The sequence below is a fragment of the Pezoporus flaviventris genome, unplaced genomic scaffold (genome assembly GCF_033815535.1).
Source record: "Pezoporus flaviventris isolate CSIRO_AGI_PZ_B2104156 unplaced genomic scaffold, CSIRO_AGI_Pfla_v1 ptg000223l, whole genome shotgun sequence".
In the NCBI taxonomy this organism is placed as follows: domain Eukaryota; kingdom Metazoa; phylum Chordata; class Aves; order Psittaciformes; family Psittacidae; genus Pezoporus; species Pezoporus flaviventris.
Window position 1 is genome coordinate 190,652 of NW_026892771.1, and position 16,444 is coordinate 207,095.

General features: G+C 56.9%; 2 protein-coding genes and 1 long non-coding RNA gene across 3 annotated transcripts in view; 2 read left to right on the top strand and 1 right to left on the bottom strand.

Annotated features, from left to right (window-relative positions):
* LOC133262769 (uncharacterized) overlaps positions 1–16,444 on the top strand; it is a 294,205-nt gene that overhangs the window by 14,677 nt on the left and 263,084 nt on the right. The window lies entirely within an intron of this gene.
* On the bottom strand, positions 2,573–8,524 carry MYL4 (myosin light chain 4). The gene is made up of 7 exons (XM_061442224.1): positions 7,740–8,524; positions 6,973–7,000; positions 5,431–5,580; positions 4,737–4,910; positions 4,281–4,358; positions 3,643–3,686; positions 2,573–2,814 (listed from the first exon to the last, which is right to left on the bottom strand). The coding sequence occupies exons 1-6, from the start codon at positions 7,836–7,838 to the stop codon at positions 3,658–3,660; spliced, it is 558 nt and encodes a 185-aa protein (XP_061298208.1). The 5' UTR covers positions 7,839–8,524; the 3' UTR covers positions 2,573–2,814; positions 3,643–3,657.
* Positions 11,143–16,390, top strand: LOC133262758 (parathyroid hormone/parathyroid hormone-related peptide receptor-like). The gene is made up of 13 exons (XM_061442226.1): positions 11,143–11,220; positions 12,138–12,243; positions 12,586–12,696; positions 12,804–12,928; positions 13,088–13,182; positions 13,478–13,664; positions 13,976–14,129; positions 14,287–14,347; positions 14,639–14,705; positions 14,967–15,061; positions 15,146–15,287; positions 15,380–15,421; positions 15,712–16,390. The coding sequence occupies exons 1-13, from the start codon at positions 11,143–11,145 to the stop codon at positions 16,072–16,074; spliced, it is 1,626 nt and encodes a 541-aa protein (XP_061298210.1). The 3' UTR covers positions 16,075–16,390.

Genomic DNA, 16,444 nt, shown 5'->3' on the forward strand with positions numbered 1-16,444 from the left:
CGGAGCCGCCCGAGCGCGGACGGAAACAGCCGAGCTGCCGGCCATGGGCACAGCAGGAGGCAGAGGGAGCCACGTCTGGCTCAGAGCTCGGGTCCGTTCCCGAAAGGATGGGATCAGGATGGCCCAGCTAAAGTTCAGTTTATTAAACGCACATTGCCACCCGTGCGCTGGGCTGCATCCTGCAGAGAGCACGTGGGAGCCGGGGGCTGCATCATCCTGTAAGGGGAGAAGCTGTGTGAGGGGTGCTTATGTTGGACACTTGGTGTGGAGCAGGAGGCTTGCCTTGCCTGCTTCCGTGATCTTTTTACACGTCCTTCTCCGTGTTCCCGAATAGGGTATTTACAAGTTGGTTATTGCTCCAGTACGTCTGCAGGTGTTTGCTTTCAGGGTGCGAGCTGGCTGGCATGGAAAGCCAAAGCCTGAGACACGTAATGAACAGGGTCACGGAGCAGTGTTTTCCCGCTGGGGTGGATATCTCGTTTGCCATCAGGTTGACCCAACTCATTCTACTGAGCACAAAGGGTGCGAACACCACGCTACAGTGAAATGCCTGCCCTCCCTAAAGGAAGGCTCGCACGCTGATGGGGATGATGGGGACGTGTGTCTACGTGCGTCTGGGGGTCCCAGGGAGCCTTTGAAGGAGCACAGACCATGCTCACCATCCTCATTCCGATCTTGCTGCCCTGCTGTGCGCTGCTGCTATCTCCTCAGGATGAAAGCTGGCTCCATCTGTCTCTTCCGTTTCACAGGGCGCTGTGCTAACCCTCCTGACACCCAGACCATCTTTGGTATGAGGCTCTGTCTTATCGCAGCCTGAGTAGATAGAGCCATGGGCTCTCCTTAGGGTGGGGGATTCCTTTCACCCCTCCTCAGAGCCTGCTGCACTTCAAGCAAAGCATCCAAACTATAAAAGGACAGAGTGCTGGCTCTTATCTTGGGACATAAGACTCCTCCAGTCCTGCCGTGCAGGGCTGCTCATGGGGCCAATCACTCCCTGGTGTCCACACGTCTGTGGGGCTAAAACCACTTGCTCCTTGGGATCCTTGGCTTTTCCAGAGCAGGAGGTAGGGCATGGAGTACGGGGGTATAGAGCTGTATGGAGGTATATCCTGTGCCTGTTCAAGTGCGCCATTCCAACCTGCGTCTGTGCAAAGCAGCTCTGCTTTAGCCTAAAGAGACAGAGCAGGTCCCCAAAGTCCAGCGTGGCTGGCTGCTACCCCAAGGGTGCTTCGGAGGGTGGATTTCACAGCTCTCACCATTTTCCCTAGTGCTGTCATTTGCCACTGCTCTCTTTCACTCTGTCGCTTTGGTTTTCATTTACAGGGTGAAGAACACTCCTGTCTGCACAGGAGCTGGAGGCTCAAAGACAAAGCATTGTCCTTTCTCACCCTTCATGGTGATCCTTTCCCAGGTTGAAGCAGAAATAATACATTAAAGAGGCGAGATACTCAGATTCTCCCTAATCGAAGCTGTAGAAATAACCACAGGCAGGAGCTAAAATCTGATGATGGCATCTCTAAACAGCTTGTGTTGCTTTTGGTGAGCGTTTGAATCACAGTGGGAATAGAAAGCAGCTGTTACTCAATCACTGCACAGAAACACACAAGTGGCAGCTGAAGTCAGCTCCATCAGAGCAAAACACCTTCAATTTCTGATCAAAGTCCTGGAGCCAGGACACTGGGGTAAGAACCAAATCAAAGGAAGATGTTTTCTGCTCCCAGGTGTGCGTCTCAGTTACCTGCCGTGAATTATTCACCGCTTGGAAGGATGCTCCGATGGGTTCTTTGCAGGTAGGAACAGAGACAGAGCCCCCAGAGCTCCAGCCAGCTGCTGCCTCTCTGCTTGGAGAGGAACCATCCTGGAGCCCTGTCCTGGCTGGGCTCCATCCCAGGCAGGACACTGCCCACACCGCAGGGACCTGTTGCTTCCCCATTTTCCTCCCCCCTCACTGGTTCATCAGGACTCAGCTTCCTGGAAATCAACCTTCAAAACTGGACTTTGGGGCCTGTTGATGGTGTACAGAAATTAATGCTTTTCATGTCTTCCCTGGTGGTTTGGGGTGGTTTGGTTTCTAAGGGGCCTCTGGCCTTTTCTGGCTGGGACAGGCCTTATGTTGATGAAGGAGAGGTCCCTGTTGGTCTCTCCTGTGACTGGGACAGTGGCAGGGCTAAGCAGGTGCCCCTTTACTCCACCTCTGCTCCTGTGGACCTGGAGGGGATGCTCTTGGGGCAGCATGTTGTAGGGTAGATGGGCTAAAGGGCTGGAAAAGGGCTGGGTTTAGGGCACAGGGGAGGTGAAGAGCATCCCAAGAAGAGGGGAGAAGAACAATTGGATGCAACTTGTCCCTCTTGCTCTCTTTGCTCCATCATCAAGATGTGGCCAGATCGCACCCCAGCTCCTGCTCCCACATGGGGGTAGGCAAAGACCCTCACTGTTTCCTCACACCTAATGGTCATAAACCTGCCCTTTTCCCCTCTCTGTGGGAGCATCCTGCCGTCTCAGGTGGAGACCAAGAAGTCTCTTCCATCTACCACTTCAATGAGCAGCAAAAGCAAAGCAGAGATACCATGTGAGGGAAGAAGGATGGAATTTAATGAGCCAAATGTCACAGAAAAAAAGACTGAACAGAATAACTGAAGGGTTAAACCCAAGCTGCAGAGGTCTCATTGTCCACCGAGGCTCAGGCACACGCTTGTGGGGGCCAGCTCTCCGTGGTGGCACATCTGCAGATGCGTGACATCCAGGGTGGAAGGGACACGGATGGAGGGATCTCGCTGCTTGTGGTGCTCGGGTGGGTTCCAACATTGCTGAGAGCTGGGGGACAAGAGCGGGAGAGGGCTTAGCACAGGGAATCTTTGAGCTGAGAGGGAATGTCCATAGCCGTAATCCCAGTTACACCAGTTACATCCCAGTTACACCAGTTACATGCCAATGGGCTCGTATGGAGTTAAGCTTTCAAGCAGCATTTGCCACCCAAGCACCTGTGCTGCTGAGCTGGTGAACAGGAACTGGGGAGAAAAGGATTCAAACCCAGATGAAAAGGATGCTGAACATTCAAAGTTCAGAGTTCTCTGTCCCCACTTTAACCTTCTGATGGCTAAAGAGGTTTGTAGAGAGGAAAACAGAGGGGTTAAAGTGTTTCATTTGTATATTTAGCAGTATCTGGAGGGGAGGCTGGGACTAGCTCTTATAACTTGGATTTCCTTTTAAACTGCGTAGATTTCAGAGGGATTGTTCACCCTGTTTCTTTGCTTTCCTCAGGCAAGACTTTGAGGACCACAAAAAGCTTAACAAGCATCACTGGGACATTTCCCATCTTCTTTCTAACGGGAATGGGAATGTTCAGAAATTCCCTTGTTTAAGTGTTTCGCCTTTCCTTAGCATCAACTCATTCACTGCTGCAGGGGTTTCAGTGCTTCCTCCCGCTGGTGCCCACTTCCTGGTGGCTTAGAAAACGTAGCCCCATAAACCACAGCAACCTCTTTGTTACCAGCACGATTAACCAGGCCACGACGGACAGTGACAGGCTTGATGCTGTGCTCCGTAGACGACACAAGTTACCCGTGAGGTTTGTTATCATGAACACAGGTTCTGGTGCTTTCAGAGCTGGGATTGTTCCAGTTTCAGACACCACAAACTCACCTGAAGTTTCTCCTTTCAGCCAGACATGATGTGCTTGACGAAAGCTGGGGAGAAAAGGAGGAATGAGCATGGGAGGTCAAAGGATGTGAGCTGTGGTGGGGCAGGCAGAGCCTGGGGCACCCCAGGGACAAAGGGGATGAGTGATGCCAGGGCTGAGATTTCACCTTCTGTTCCTACCTTCCCAAAGGCCTCTTGGGGACGAGCCAGAGCCAACATCCTCAGTTTGCCAAGGGAAATAGGCCAAGGGAAATTGGTCCCCCCTTTTCCTCAAGGCTCCCCAATTTTAGGGGTTCCCAGATTTAACCACCATTTTCACCCTCTTGGAGCCAGATTCCCAAATGGCCCCAGCTTGCCTCTGCTCTGAAAGGTGCTGGCTTTGTTTGTTAGCTCACAAGAAAGCGGTGGAAAACTGGGGATAAACCCTTGGGAACGTGCCTTCTTCAGCTGGAAGTCACTGCCCCGGCCACCGTGTCCCCAGCCCAGCTGACTCGTCTCACAGCTCTCCTTGGAGAAGCTTTGGAAGACGGTCCCTATCTCCCTCTCAGTGACCACCAGTGTCCTCCCAGAGGGCCCATTTTGCGCCCTAAGCCAAGAGAACTGTGTTTGAGATGGTCTCGACGGGAATCTGCTGCTCCTACCTTCATAGTTGATACAGCCATTGGCATCTTCTTGCCCTGCCATCAGCTGCTCCACCTCGCTTTCTGTCATCTTCTCTCCTGGAGGATGATGGAGAGGTGAGGGAAGGGCTCTCAGCCCCCCAGGACCTTCCTGTCCTTTTCCCAGAGAGCCAAAGTCCCCAGAGGAAGGAAAAAGGGATTTAAAAGGAGCTGTGTGACACCCCAGGGTGGGGCATGCTGCTGGAGAGAGGATTGCTGCAGTGATTGTCTGATAACTGAGGATGCTATGGCCTCTCCATCTCACCTGGATCATGCATGAAGTGGTGAGGTGGAAAAGGCCACATATTCAGGAGCCATTAATGAAAGCCTACGAGCAGCAGAGTCAAAAGGGTCTCTTTGATGCATGAGGCCACCCAAGTAACCCAAGCCATTAGGGGTGGCCTGTGTCCTGCTGCCCAGCCCAGGGCCAGCCCGTACCCAGTGTGACCAGCACATGGCGCAGCTCGGCGCCCATCACCATGCCATTGCCCTCCTTGTCAAAGACACGCAGCCCTTCCACAAAGTCCTCGAAGGTGCCCTGCTCCTTGGTGCGGGTGAAGTGCTGCAGGATGGGCAGGAAGGCCTCGAAGTCCAGCAGCTTCGTGTTCATTTCTGGAAGGGGAGGAGGAGATGGGGTCAGAGATGAAACCTCCATAGGCTGAAATCAGCCTCTGAGCACTTAACCTTCCTGGTCTTGTGTGAGTACAGGAGAGAAGCACCCCAAGGTGGTGGGACTGTTGGTACTTGAGATTGGAAGATCCCCATGAGGAGTAAAGTGCTAACACCTGGGGACCGCACACAGACCACTGATAGCAGCAGGGAGATCCTGTGCCACCAAGGCCATGCAGCTGCACTGGAACCAGCCAGGTTCACACCAGCTCAGGATGTGGTCTGCGGAGCACCCATTGCCACCATCCCTGGGTGAGGAGCGCTCCCTTATGTCTACTCCCTTAAGACTACGCCTTCTGTCACCTGTAGCACAGGGAAGGGTAGTGAAGGAACGAGGCCTCTCTGCCTCATTTCCTTCATCTCACTGGGTTCTTCCTAAAGGGGACATAATCCTCCACTTGCTGCCAGGAGGCACAGGGATTACTTGTCCCACCATGTCCCCGCTGCCCCACTTTGCTCTCACCTTCTGCTTTGGGCTTGCCCAGCACCTTCAGGACCTCTGCATTGGTGGGGTTGTGGCCAAGCGCCCGTAGGACATCCCCACACTGGGCATAGGAGATCTGCATGGCCCCGGCGGGCGTCCGGTCAAACAGGCTGAAGGCTTCTTTGAACTCTGTGCATGAGAAGAGCCCAGCTGTCCCTTCCTTTCCATGCAGGGCCCGCTCCCCACCCCGCTGGAGCAAGGAAAAGACGGACACATGCATGGTGGGTGCCCTCCTGCTGCATCCCCATGGTCCCCACCACACCCCATGGCTCTGCTGGCACCCCCAGCCAGGCAGACACAGCACAGGGTTGGCTGCGTTCGTTTGGGGAAGGGCGGCCGTGTCCATCCCAGCCTTGCAGACCACGGGAAGGATGCAGGAGATTCATTCCCAAGCTTGTTCCCATAGCACCCAGAGCTGTGGGTTTCTTGTCCGTGGCACCGATGAATTCCAGGTTCTGGCCCATCTTCTTCATAGCATCCAGCAGTAGTCACTCAAAGCAGAGCATTGCTTCTCCTGCTGTTGGGTGGGATGAGGTGTTCGCAGTCTCCATGGAGCGATGGAGACATCACGGTCAGGTAGGCATCCCCTCGTGTTTGGTGGGAATCCTGGCCCAGGGATTGCTCCTTGCCTTGGATTTACTCCTTTTCTACTTGGCATCTTTATATCTTCTGCTGAGCCTCACCCTCCCATGGACCACGTCCCCTTGTCCGTGTCCCCGTAATCCTGTCCATAGTCCGTCCCCCCCCGTGCTGCTGTTATGCTGCTTGTCCTCACGATGGCTCCATCCCTGCACATGAGATCCCTCCATAGGGCATGTTGAGGGAGGGACATCCCTCACTGTGAGGCCCTGGCCACGAGGCATCCCTGTGAGGGTGCTCAGTCCCCTCCTGACCACCTGGAGCCATGGGAGCACATCACATACTGGGGGACATCGCTGCAGGTTAAATCCGAACGTCTTCACATTTTAACTTGCTCACGTTCCCACTGGCCCTGTTCTCCTTCCCAAAGCTGGTTTGGGGCCAAGCCTGCAGGATCCTGTGTCTCCTCCTCCCAGTCTCCACACCAGGATCTGCCCTCACATCTCATCCCTCCCATACTCTGTACAGAGGCATGAAGAGATGAGGAATCCCAATCCCAGCTCAGTCCCTGCATCGCCAGAGGCTGCTCCTCCCACACGAATCCGGCTTTGAACCAGGCTCCATCCCTCACCATGAATGGAAAAATACCTTTTCCCTGCCTGAAGCAAGGACTGTCCCCTTCAACTGGGGCACCCTCAGTGCAGGGTAGGGAGCCAGGGTCCATTTATTGCTCCCAACAGCCCTAGCTAAATCCCTTTGCTGCTCCCAGCATTGCTCCCATCTCCATCAGCTGCCTCCTCCCTTCCCCATCTCCTTTCCATCCTGATGCTGGGGGTTTGATGTGAGGGGCCTTGGCCTTTATGTCTGCTGTGAAAAGCTACCTGGGAAAAGGACTCCCCATTCCTAATGGCATCCCTGGGAAAAGGTGAAGTCTGCACTTACCTTCAATCTGCTCTGCAGTGAACTCAATCTGTCGGGAGAACAGAGCCAGGCATCAGTGTTACGTTATGGACAGGGCTCTCCCCTGCATTTGAACTTCTCCACAGTCAGGTGGAAAGGATGCTGTTTTCAGGATGCTTGATCCTTAGTTCAAGTGATTAAACACCCTCCGCACTGAGCCTGCTCTAAATAACGCCCCTGCCACACCTCTGGCTTAAATACGTGACTAAAACCTGGGGAATCATGGAAAACCAAGCTCCCATTGTGCTGATTTGGCTAAAAGATGCTTTCAGGTGGAGGAGACAATACAGGCAGCCAGATGCTTCAGGATGGAGGCAGTGGGTGGCTGCTGGGACCCTGACACAGGGGGGAAGATTGAAACATCCCCATAGCCAGGACAGCATCCCTCCCAGCCCTGTGCAGCAACACATCCCTCCCAGCCCTGTGCAGCAACACATCCCTCCCAGCCCTGTGCAGCAACACATCCCTCCCAGCCCTGTGCAGCAACACATCCCTCCCAGCCCGCTGCATCAACACATCCCTCCCAGCCCTGTGCATCAACGCATCCCTCCCAGCCCGCTGCATCAACACATCCCTCCCAGCCCGCTGCATCAACACATCCATCCCAGCCCGCTGCTCCAATGCAATGTGCTCGTCCTGCCCTCCCAGCCCTGGCTCTCAGCCTGGCGCATCGCACTGCCCATGCCCATGCCCATGCCTGCAGATGAGAGGCACCAAGGGAGACGGGGACGTCTCCATCCCTCTCTCACCTTCACGCTCTTGGGATCAAAGGCAGGCTCTCGGGGGGGCTCCGGGGCTGGAGCTGTTTTGGCCGCTTCCTTCTTGGGGTCAGGTTTCTTGATTGGCATCGTGCTGGGGCTGTGTGAAGGGGCAGGGATGGGTCCTGCTGCCCAGGGAAGCCACTGAACCGAGGATGAAAGGCAAAGGCTGCTCCTTCCCTTATATACAAGCCCCGTGCTCACCCCGCAGGGGCAGGCCAGCTGCTGGAGCAACTGCTACTTACTATAAAAGGAAGAAAACTCAAACGAGAGGGGCCCCAACTTGACAATTGCCCATTGTCATCAGCTCCCGGCACGGCCAAGCCACCAGACACCCCCCAGCCACCACAGCGGGGACGTGGCCCCCCCAGCACCTGCGCCGGGTGGGCTGCACGGGGGCTGCTGGCTGAATGAGCGCTGAAAGCCTAAACTCGATCCGCCCCGGGTGCCTGGCAGGGAAGCAGCGACGCGGGGCTGATGGAGCTGCCGTGATGCCCATGGGGAAAGCACGCCTGGTTTTAGGCAGGCCTCAAGGGCAAGCGCTGCAGAGCCCTTTGTGACCCTGGGGTTTAGGAAGGGCCGCTGCACAGGAGCTCAGTCCTCGCTGCATGAGCCCCTGGCCTCGTGCTCAGGGGCTGGTTTATCCCCATTGCTCCCCAGGGATGAGCTTGTGCCTTGGAATAGGTGCGGGTGAGGAGCTGTGCTCACCTCCGGGGGACAGCTAAGGAGGGTAATGCAAACGAAGGGTAAAGCCAGGCACTTAATTCATCAGCTCAGGACCTTTCACAGCGCTGCGCTGCTCATCATAGAACCATAGAACCATGGAATGGTTTGGGTTGGAAAGGGCCTTAGGATCATCCAGGTCCAGTCTGCTGCTCACGCTCCTTTTGGTGCAGCCCCGCACATGGGTGGTTTCTGGGCTCAGGTGCACACTACCAGCTCACATTCAGTTTCTCATCAACCAACAGCCCGAGTTCTTCTCAGGGATGCTCCGGATCACTCCTCTGCCCGACCTGTAGCTGTGTTATCCCATGCACCCCAAAACCTGCAGGGCAGCATGGGCCGTACCATCTCCTTTCAGCTCCTCTCCAGGCACTGGACAGGCTCTGGTGGGAGATGCTCCTGCTCTCACCCTCCTCTCCCAACTGCTTGAAGGCCTGCAGAAGATGCAGAAGAGGTCATCGGGGTTCAGCATTCCCAGAAATGGGGCTTGAGGGTTACACTGAGGCATCTAAACAAACCTGCAGCCTCATTGCTCCAGCCAGCGCTGGCTTCAATTGCGCTGCAGGGACCGTCACAAGCCACTGGGTGGACCAGGATCCTGCGAGATGCTGCTGGGCCCCGTGCGAGAGCTGCGAGGTCTCGGTGCTGGCTGGAGCCTGAGCCATTCTGTACGTATATCTATACACACACTTCATCGATGTACGTATTGAAATATAGTTTATAGATGGATATAGAAAAATGCATTTGGATTTGTCTTTTCAGGTGGTTGAGTCAGGCTGGTTCAGGTTGTGTTGCATTGCAGCGGCTCAGGCTTGGCATGACCGGCTGGGTCTAATCCTGCTCTTTTGGAGCTACTGCAGGGCTGGGAGTGAAGGGAACTGCTCGAGCCATCACGAGCTGGGTCATGGGGGTCTTTCAGGGGGAGGAAACAGCAGCAAACTGCTGTCTGCCATCACCTGAGGGCTGCTCGCGTGGGTTCGGGGCTGGATGGGAGTCATTTGCAGTGATTGCTTTCCCGAGCGCTCCATAATAAAGCAAATCATTTAGCAAGAAAAACCCAACATGTTTTGCTAACGGCAAACTCGGATCCGGGGTCAGGTTCTGGGAATCAAATTGCCTCTGAGTGCTGCTGCCTCCCCCTCAGCCAACAGCCACCCATCCCGAGTAAAGAGCAACCTCCCTTTACCCTCAGCTCTGCTCCCTGCAGCTTCAGGGTCAGGAATCAGAACCCAGAAGAGCCTTTACATTAATCCTGCAATTCAGATGCTTCTCCCATCTCTCGCCCTTTGTGCCCGTGCAGCATCTCGATGAGCAGAGCAATGCAGGGCTGGTGTCAGCATCCACCAATGGTCCATGGTAGTGGCTAAACTGGGATGAGGAGAGAGGCAGCTGCCGAGGATGCCACTAATCCCTCCTTGATTTACTGCTGTGGCAGGGAAAGCCACCAAGAGGCTTGTTCTCCTGTTCAACTTAACCAGGGGGAGCACAGCACCTCCTGGGGGCTGCCATTGGGATTTGCTTTGCTCTCTCATCCAGCTGGTAACACCTTCCCTCGCCACAGAGCCCATCACCCCTTGTCCTATCACCACAGTCCCTGATGAAGAGTCCCTCTCCAGCATCCCTGTAACCCCCTTCAGACACTGGAAGCTGCTCTGAGGTCTCCACACAGCTTCTCTTCTCCAGGCTCAACAGCCCCAGTGTTCTCAGCCTGGCTCCATACGGAAGCTGCTCCAGCCCCTGAGCATCCTTGTGGCCCTAAATGATCCCAAAAGCCACCCACACGGGTGGCATCAGAATGGTCCTGAAAGGCCTGGGACAGCCCTGGGGTGTTCCTGAGGGGATGCAGGTGCCAAGGGACTGCTCTGATGGGGATGTTGTCAGCTGCAATGGGACCAACTCTGAGCTGGTGGGAACTGCTGTCAGGACTGACCGTCTGCCTGCGGTGCCCATTTAGCCTCATCCATGGAGGTTAAAGCTCTTGTGCAGTGAGATCCTTCTGCAAAGCAAACCCACAAAGGCAGGAGGGTACTTGTCCTGGTGGGGAGCACCCCAAAGCGCACCCCAACCCCTAGAGAAGCCAAAGGGTTAAGCTGGCATCTGCCTGAAAGACGTCCCACCCCAGGAGCATCAGTGCCGAGGTGATGCTCACGTGCTTGCACCCGCTGCCCCTCTGCCTCCAGCCACATCGCTGGGGGTCTCCCCACTGTCCTCCAGCTCCTTGGGACCAGTGTGGGGCAGGAGGGGACTGAGCTGCTCGGGGGCAGCGGGGGGATGCTGTGACAGCTGAGAAATGAGCACCAGGCAGCGAGAGGAGTTTCTGAAAGGAGAAGAGGAATCTGCCTTGAATGGAGAGGATTTTAGCACCTAGGGCTGAGCCAATAAACCTCTGCCATCCCCATCCGAGTGGGAATTGTTTGCACATGCTCCGGGAGCTGCTTAAAGCAGGCGGGAGATGGAGAGTGAATAGGAGCAAGGATGATGGGGGGAGAACCCCCTTCACCTGGTGAGCCCGTGAGCAGATAGATCCCTATAGCACTGCCAGGACCCCACGGGGGCAGCAGTGGGGAAGGTGCCCCAGAAGATGCTCTGTCCTGCTGCCCCACAGCCTGGGGCTGGCAGCGCTTCTGCAGCTCAGCATCCCTGAGGTCCATCCCAGTGACACGGTGGGACCATGGAGACGTCCATTCCCAAGGGAGGGATCACAGCACTTCTCCTCTGCTGCTGTCTGCTCAGCTCTGCGCGGGCTCTGGTAAGTCTGCATGGTCCTATGGGCTCCTCTGGTCCTCTCCTGGCTTGAACCCCTGCTGACTGTGCATCCCGCCCCAGCTGCACATCCCACCCCACAGAGCTGCTGGGCAGGAGGGGAGGGAGAGCATCTCTGCTCCTGCTAAAGCTTCCACAGCCATGGAGACACCACAACGGGGTCATTTTCCCATTGCTTGGATGCATCCAGGGCCGGGTTCGCTGCCTCAGAGGCACTGGGGGAACAGAAGGGGGGGGGGGGGGGTGGTGATTTATAGTCAGCTCTTGCTGATGGACCCCCAGGACCCCCAGTCCTGCTCCGTGCCCCCCACCAGCAACAGACGCTGCCTTGAAGAGCATGGATGGGACCTCAGGGTCTCCTCTGTGGGGCAGGATTTGGCCATGGGCAGTCCAGCAGCCAACGTGAACCCCCTGCATCCTGACTCCTCTGTGCTTCCAAAGCTGCAGCCCTGTGTGGGCAATGGGGACATCCAGCCCCACCGGTGGGGTGGGCAAGAAGCCCCACACCACCCATGTCCATGTGTTTCTCAGTGGACCATGGACAGGGTGACGGGGCTCATGGTCAGCTTCAGCCTTGCAAGAGGGAAGAACAAGAGCAGGAGGCTTTTCTCTTCCCCACCATCGTGTTTGAGCCTACTCAAAGCCACACAAACACGCGAGGGTTGGGAGAGCATCCATCAGCTTTGCCTGCCAGCACATTCATGTTCCATGTGTCCTGGCTTCCCTGCCTGCCTTTGCCTCACTTCTAACCCCGAGGTTGGTCCTGCTCCATGCTGTGAGTCAGTGGCTGAGAGCAGCAAAGGCCAGCAGAGCACCAGCCCCGTGCCAGGAGGTTCCTGGAGCATCCCTGGAGCCCCCTGCCAGGCTGCTGGAGGTGGCATCACATCAGCCTTGTCCTGGCAGGTGGACCCCGACGATGTTCTCACGAAGGAAGAGCAGATCTACCTGCTGGTGGAAGCCAAGGAGAGGTGTCAGAGGGACATAAAAGCCCAGCTGGAGATGATCCAAGGTAGTGCCCATCCCTGCGCGTGGGTCAGCAGGCCCCAGCACACACCGTGGGCAATGCTGTTCCCTCGGACGGGAGAGCATGGAGCTTGAGGGTTTGGGGAGATCCTGGCAGCCTGGGTGCGATTGGGTGCTGCTCACACAATCCCAGCCTGGTTTGGGTTGGAAGGGACCTTAAAGCTCACCCAGCTCCGACCCCTGCCGTGGGCAGGGACCCTTTCCATAGAGCAGCTTGCTCCAAGCCCTGCAGGCCGGGGCGATGCTTGCAGCGCGTTTCCCTTGGGGGAGCTGGAGGATGCTGGGTCCCTGTTCGGAGGTGGGAGCTGCCTCCTTGCTCTTTGACCAGACACCAGCTGCCTTCCAGAGTGGGATGGGATCATCTGCTGGCCAAAGGGCTCCCCCAGCCAGGAGGTGTCGGTGCCCTGCCCCGACTACATCTACGACTTCAACCATCAAGGTAAGAGCTTGGACCCGAGCAGGGAGAGCCCCTCAGCACCCCCCCACCAGCAGGGATGTGCTTCCCTCGGGTCCGTCTGCCGCCGCAGCGCCCATCGCCCTTCCCAGGTCATGCCTACCGGTACTGCAGCTCCTCGGGGACCTGGGCCATGGCTCTCAGCATCAACAAGACCTGGGCCAACTACACCGAGTGCGCTCTGCTCTTCTCCTCCGAGAGCCGGAGCCGTGAGAAGGTGACTTCGCTCCCTGGGAATAGGGCTTGGGAGAGTTCAAGGCCAGCTTGGATGGGGCGTGGAGCAGGCTGCTCTGGTGTGAGGTGTCCCTGCGCGTGGAACGGGGTGAGCTTTAAGGTCCCTTCCACCCCAAACCATTCCATGGCTCTGTGATTCCAGGAGGTGTTTGACCGCCTGCACCTGATGTACACCATCGGCTACTCCATCTCCCTGGCCTCCCTCACTGTTGCAGTCTGCATCCTGTCGTACTTCAAGTAAGGAGAAGCCAAAATCTCATCCCCATGAGAGAGAGCCCTCCTCTCCCGAGAACCCTCCTCTCTGCACACACAACCCTCTGATGGGAACAGGAACCGGCCCCAAACCCCAGCCCAAAGCACCCCCAGTATGACCAGTTCCACCCTGCTATTGAGGCTGTGGATGCCCCACTCGCCTCCAGGTCTGTTTTCTGTGCCCGTGGGAGGGTTGACACCTTGGAGCTCACCATGTCCCCCATGCAATGAGCTCGTTGGGCAGCTGGGGCTGGGCTCGTGTCACATCCCTTCTCCATAGGCGCCTGCACTGCACACGCAACTACATCCACGTCCACCTCTTCGCCTCCTTCATCTGCCGGGCGGTGAGCATCTTCGTGAAGGACACGGTGCTCTACTCGGGCACCGTGGGCACGGAGATGGAGAAGATGCGGGAGGAGGACTTCAGGGCAGAAATGGGTCCTTCCCCAGGACACTGGAGCCACCTGGCAAGTGTGGAGGCAGGATCAGGGGGAAAGGGGATGGAAGGTGCAAGGGGATGTGGGTGGATGCTCCCAGCTCGGGGCTGCGCTGCTCAGGGGAGGGATGAAGGGCAACCTGCAGCTCTGCCCACCCTGGTGCCACAGCAGGCAAAGGACTTCAGTGTGGCCTGGTATGGGAAGCACCTTTCCTATGGGAGATGTAGAGCCACGGCGCTGGAACAGCCCAGGGGAGATGGGCACAGCCTGGGGCTTGCTGGTCAGGTTTTGCTTTCAGGGCACAGCCTGATATGGGCACTTCCCTGCCTCCGTGTCCACAGGTGGGCTGCAAGGTGGCGGTGACTCTCTTCCTCTATTTTCTGGCCACCAACCACTACTGGATCCTAGTGGAAGGGCTCTACCTGCATAGCCTGATCTTCATGGCCTTCCTCTCCAACAAGAGCTACCTGTGGGTCCTCATCATCATTGGCTGGGGTAAGCACGGACCCCAGAGCTGAGAGCAGCTGGGAGCTGTGGCATCACAGTGGCACAGGACGCCCAAGGCAGGGCAGTGGGATGCAGACCAGACCTGTGCTGGTCTGCAAAGGTGATGCTTCATCCCTGCTCCTCACCGTGCTTCCTGCCCCTCCAGGTCTCCCTGCTGTGTTTGTGTCCATCTGGGCCAGCGTCAGGGCCTCCCTGGCTGATACACAGTACGTGGGTCCACCTCCAACAGCCCTTTGGGGAGGGGAAGGCTGGTGGCAAATGCCAGCAGAATGAACCGAGCAGGAAGAGCGAGAGGAGTGAGCACACCGTGAGGCTTGTCCATCAAACTGACAGGGACCCAGAGAAACAATGGTTGTAGCGTGGCTGCTGTTGGGTCAAGACTTACACAAAGGGAGTGAAGGGAGGATGGGGATGTTGGTTATGGGGTAAAGAGAGCCATCAGCTGGCAATGTTCCCGGCCAGGTTCCTCCAGGATGTTTCTTTCTGGGTGTCTCCAGGTGCTGGGATCTCAGCGCAGGGAACATGAAGTGGATTTATCAGGTCCCCATCTTGGCCGCCATTGTGGTAAGAATCCCATGGCTGAATCCCCCAATCCCTTTTGGGGTAGGGGCTGGATAGAGGCCCAGAGCTGTTCGCTTGTGGTCCCTGAGGTTGTGCCTGCAGCCCCTCCGGCACGCGGCGACGCAGAGGGATGCAGGAACGCCGCTCCCTGCCCACAGCATCGCCTCCGCTCACCCACAGCTGCCTCTCCTCGTGCCGGGGGGCTGCTGGGGCAGGCCCACGCTGGCTGTGGGCAATAGAAGCACAGTGGGGGCCTGTTGGCAGGTGAACTTCTTCCTCTTCCTCAACATCGTCCGGGTTCTGGCCTCCAAGCTCTGGGAGACGCACGCGGGGAAGCTGGACCCCCGGCAGCAGTACAGGTGAGGGCTGGAACCACAGCCCCTGCCCCGGTGCGGCTCCGCCGCTGCCTCTCAGGCTGATTCTGGGAGCATTTCTCCTCTCAGGAAGCTGCTCAAGTCCACGCTGGTGCTGATGCCCCTTTTCGGGGTCCATTACATGGTGTTCATGGCCATGCCCTACACCGAAGTCTCCGGGGTCCTGTGGCAGATCCAGATGCATTACGAGATGCTCTTTAACTCCTCTCAGGTATTCCGAACACCCAGCAATGCTCATCCCAGGAGCGGGGAGGCACACGTGGGGTGGCCCAGCTCAAACCTCACCTCTGTCTCTTTTGGCAGGGTTTCTTTGTGGCTTTTATCTACTGCTTTTGCAACGGGGAGGTAAGTTGGAAGCGTGAGCTCCCTGGCGCAGCCTCTTTGGGGCTGGGGAAGTCAACCTGGAACCCCCAGGCTGGGAAAAAGCTTGGATCCATCCCTCTCAGTAGGATTTGATTTTAGGCTCCCTAACGGAGCAGTGTGCTCCAGTGGAAGGGGTCCCTGCCCGTGGCAGGGGGTTGGAGCTGCATGAGCTTTAAGGTCCCTTCCAACCCAAACCAGGGTGGGATTTGGAAGGGGGGGAATTCCTTGGGGAAGGAACAGACACCAGCAGCCACCTCTGATCTCTCCCTCAGGTGCAGGCAGAGATCAAGAAAGCCCATTTCCGGAGGAGCTTGGCGCTGGACTTCAAGCAGAAGGCTCGTGCCACCAGCGCAGTGGGGAGCTACTGCTATGGGGGGCTGAGCTCCCACCCCACCACCAGCTTCAGCACCAGCCTGGTGGGGCGAGGAGCAGGGAGCACCCAGCAGCGGGGGTTGCTGCTGCCAGCCCGGGCCAGCCTCCCGGGCTGTATCCCCAGCTCCTTCGCCTCCGATAACTTTGTGCCCTGTGCGACCCAGGAGATGAGCCAGAGACCTGGGGGGGGAACCACAGGGGATCCAACAGACCTGGATCAGGGTCACCCCAACCTCACCAAAATGCTGGAGACGATGCTGTGAAGCGGACGGAGGGTTTCCCATCTGGGCATCCAGCTGTGACTGGGAAGATGCTGATCCTCACACTTTTATGCTTGCATGGAGAGCTGAGATAGGGAACAATCCAGTTCCCTTCCCTCACAGGCAGTGTGCAAAGGCACCATGTGGCTCTACCTACCTGGCCTGTAAAGGAGCAGCTGGTTCAGAACCTCATTTCCTTCCACACACCAGTGACTGATGTACGTGATGTCTGTGCATGCAAAGCCTTGAATCATCCCCAGGAAACACCTCAACGGTCCAGAAGGTGACTTCAGCTCCAGTGTGTATAAAGCCGATTCAACGAGCCCATAGTCTGACTCCCCAGTGTAACACCTACATCGCACAGCCTGGCGCT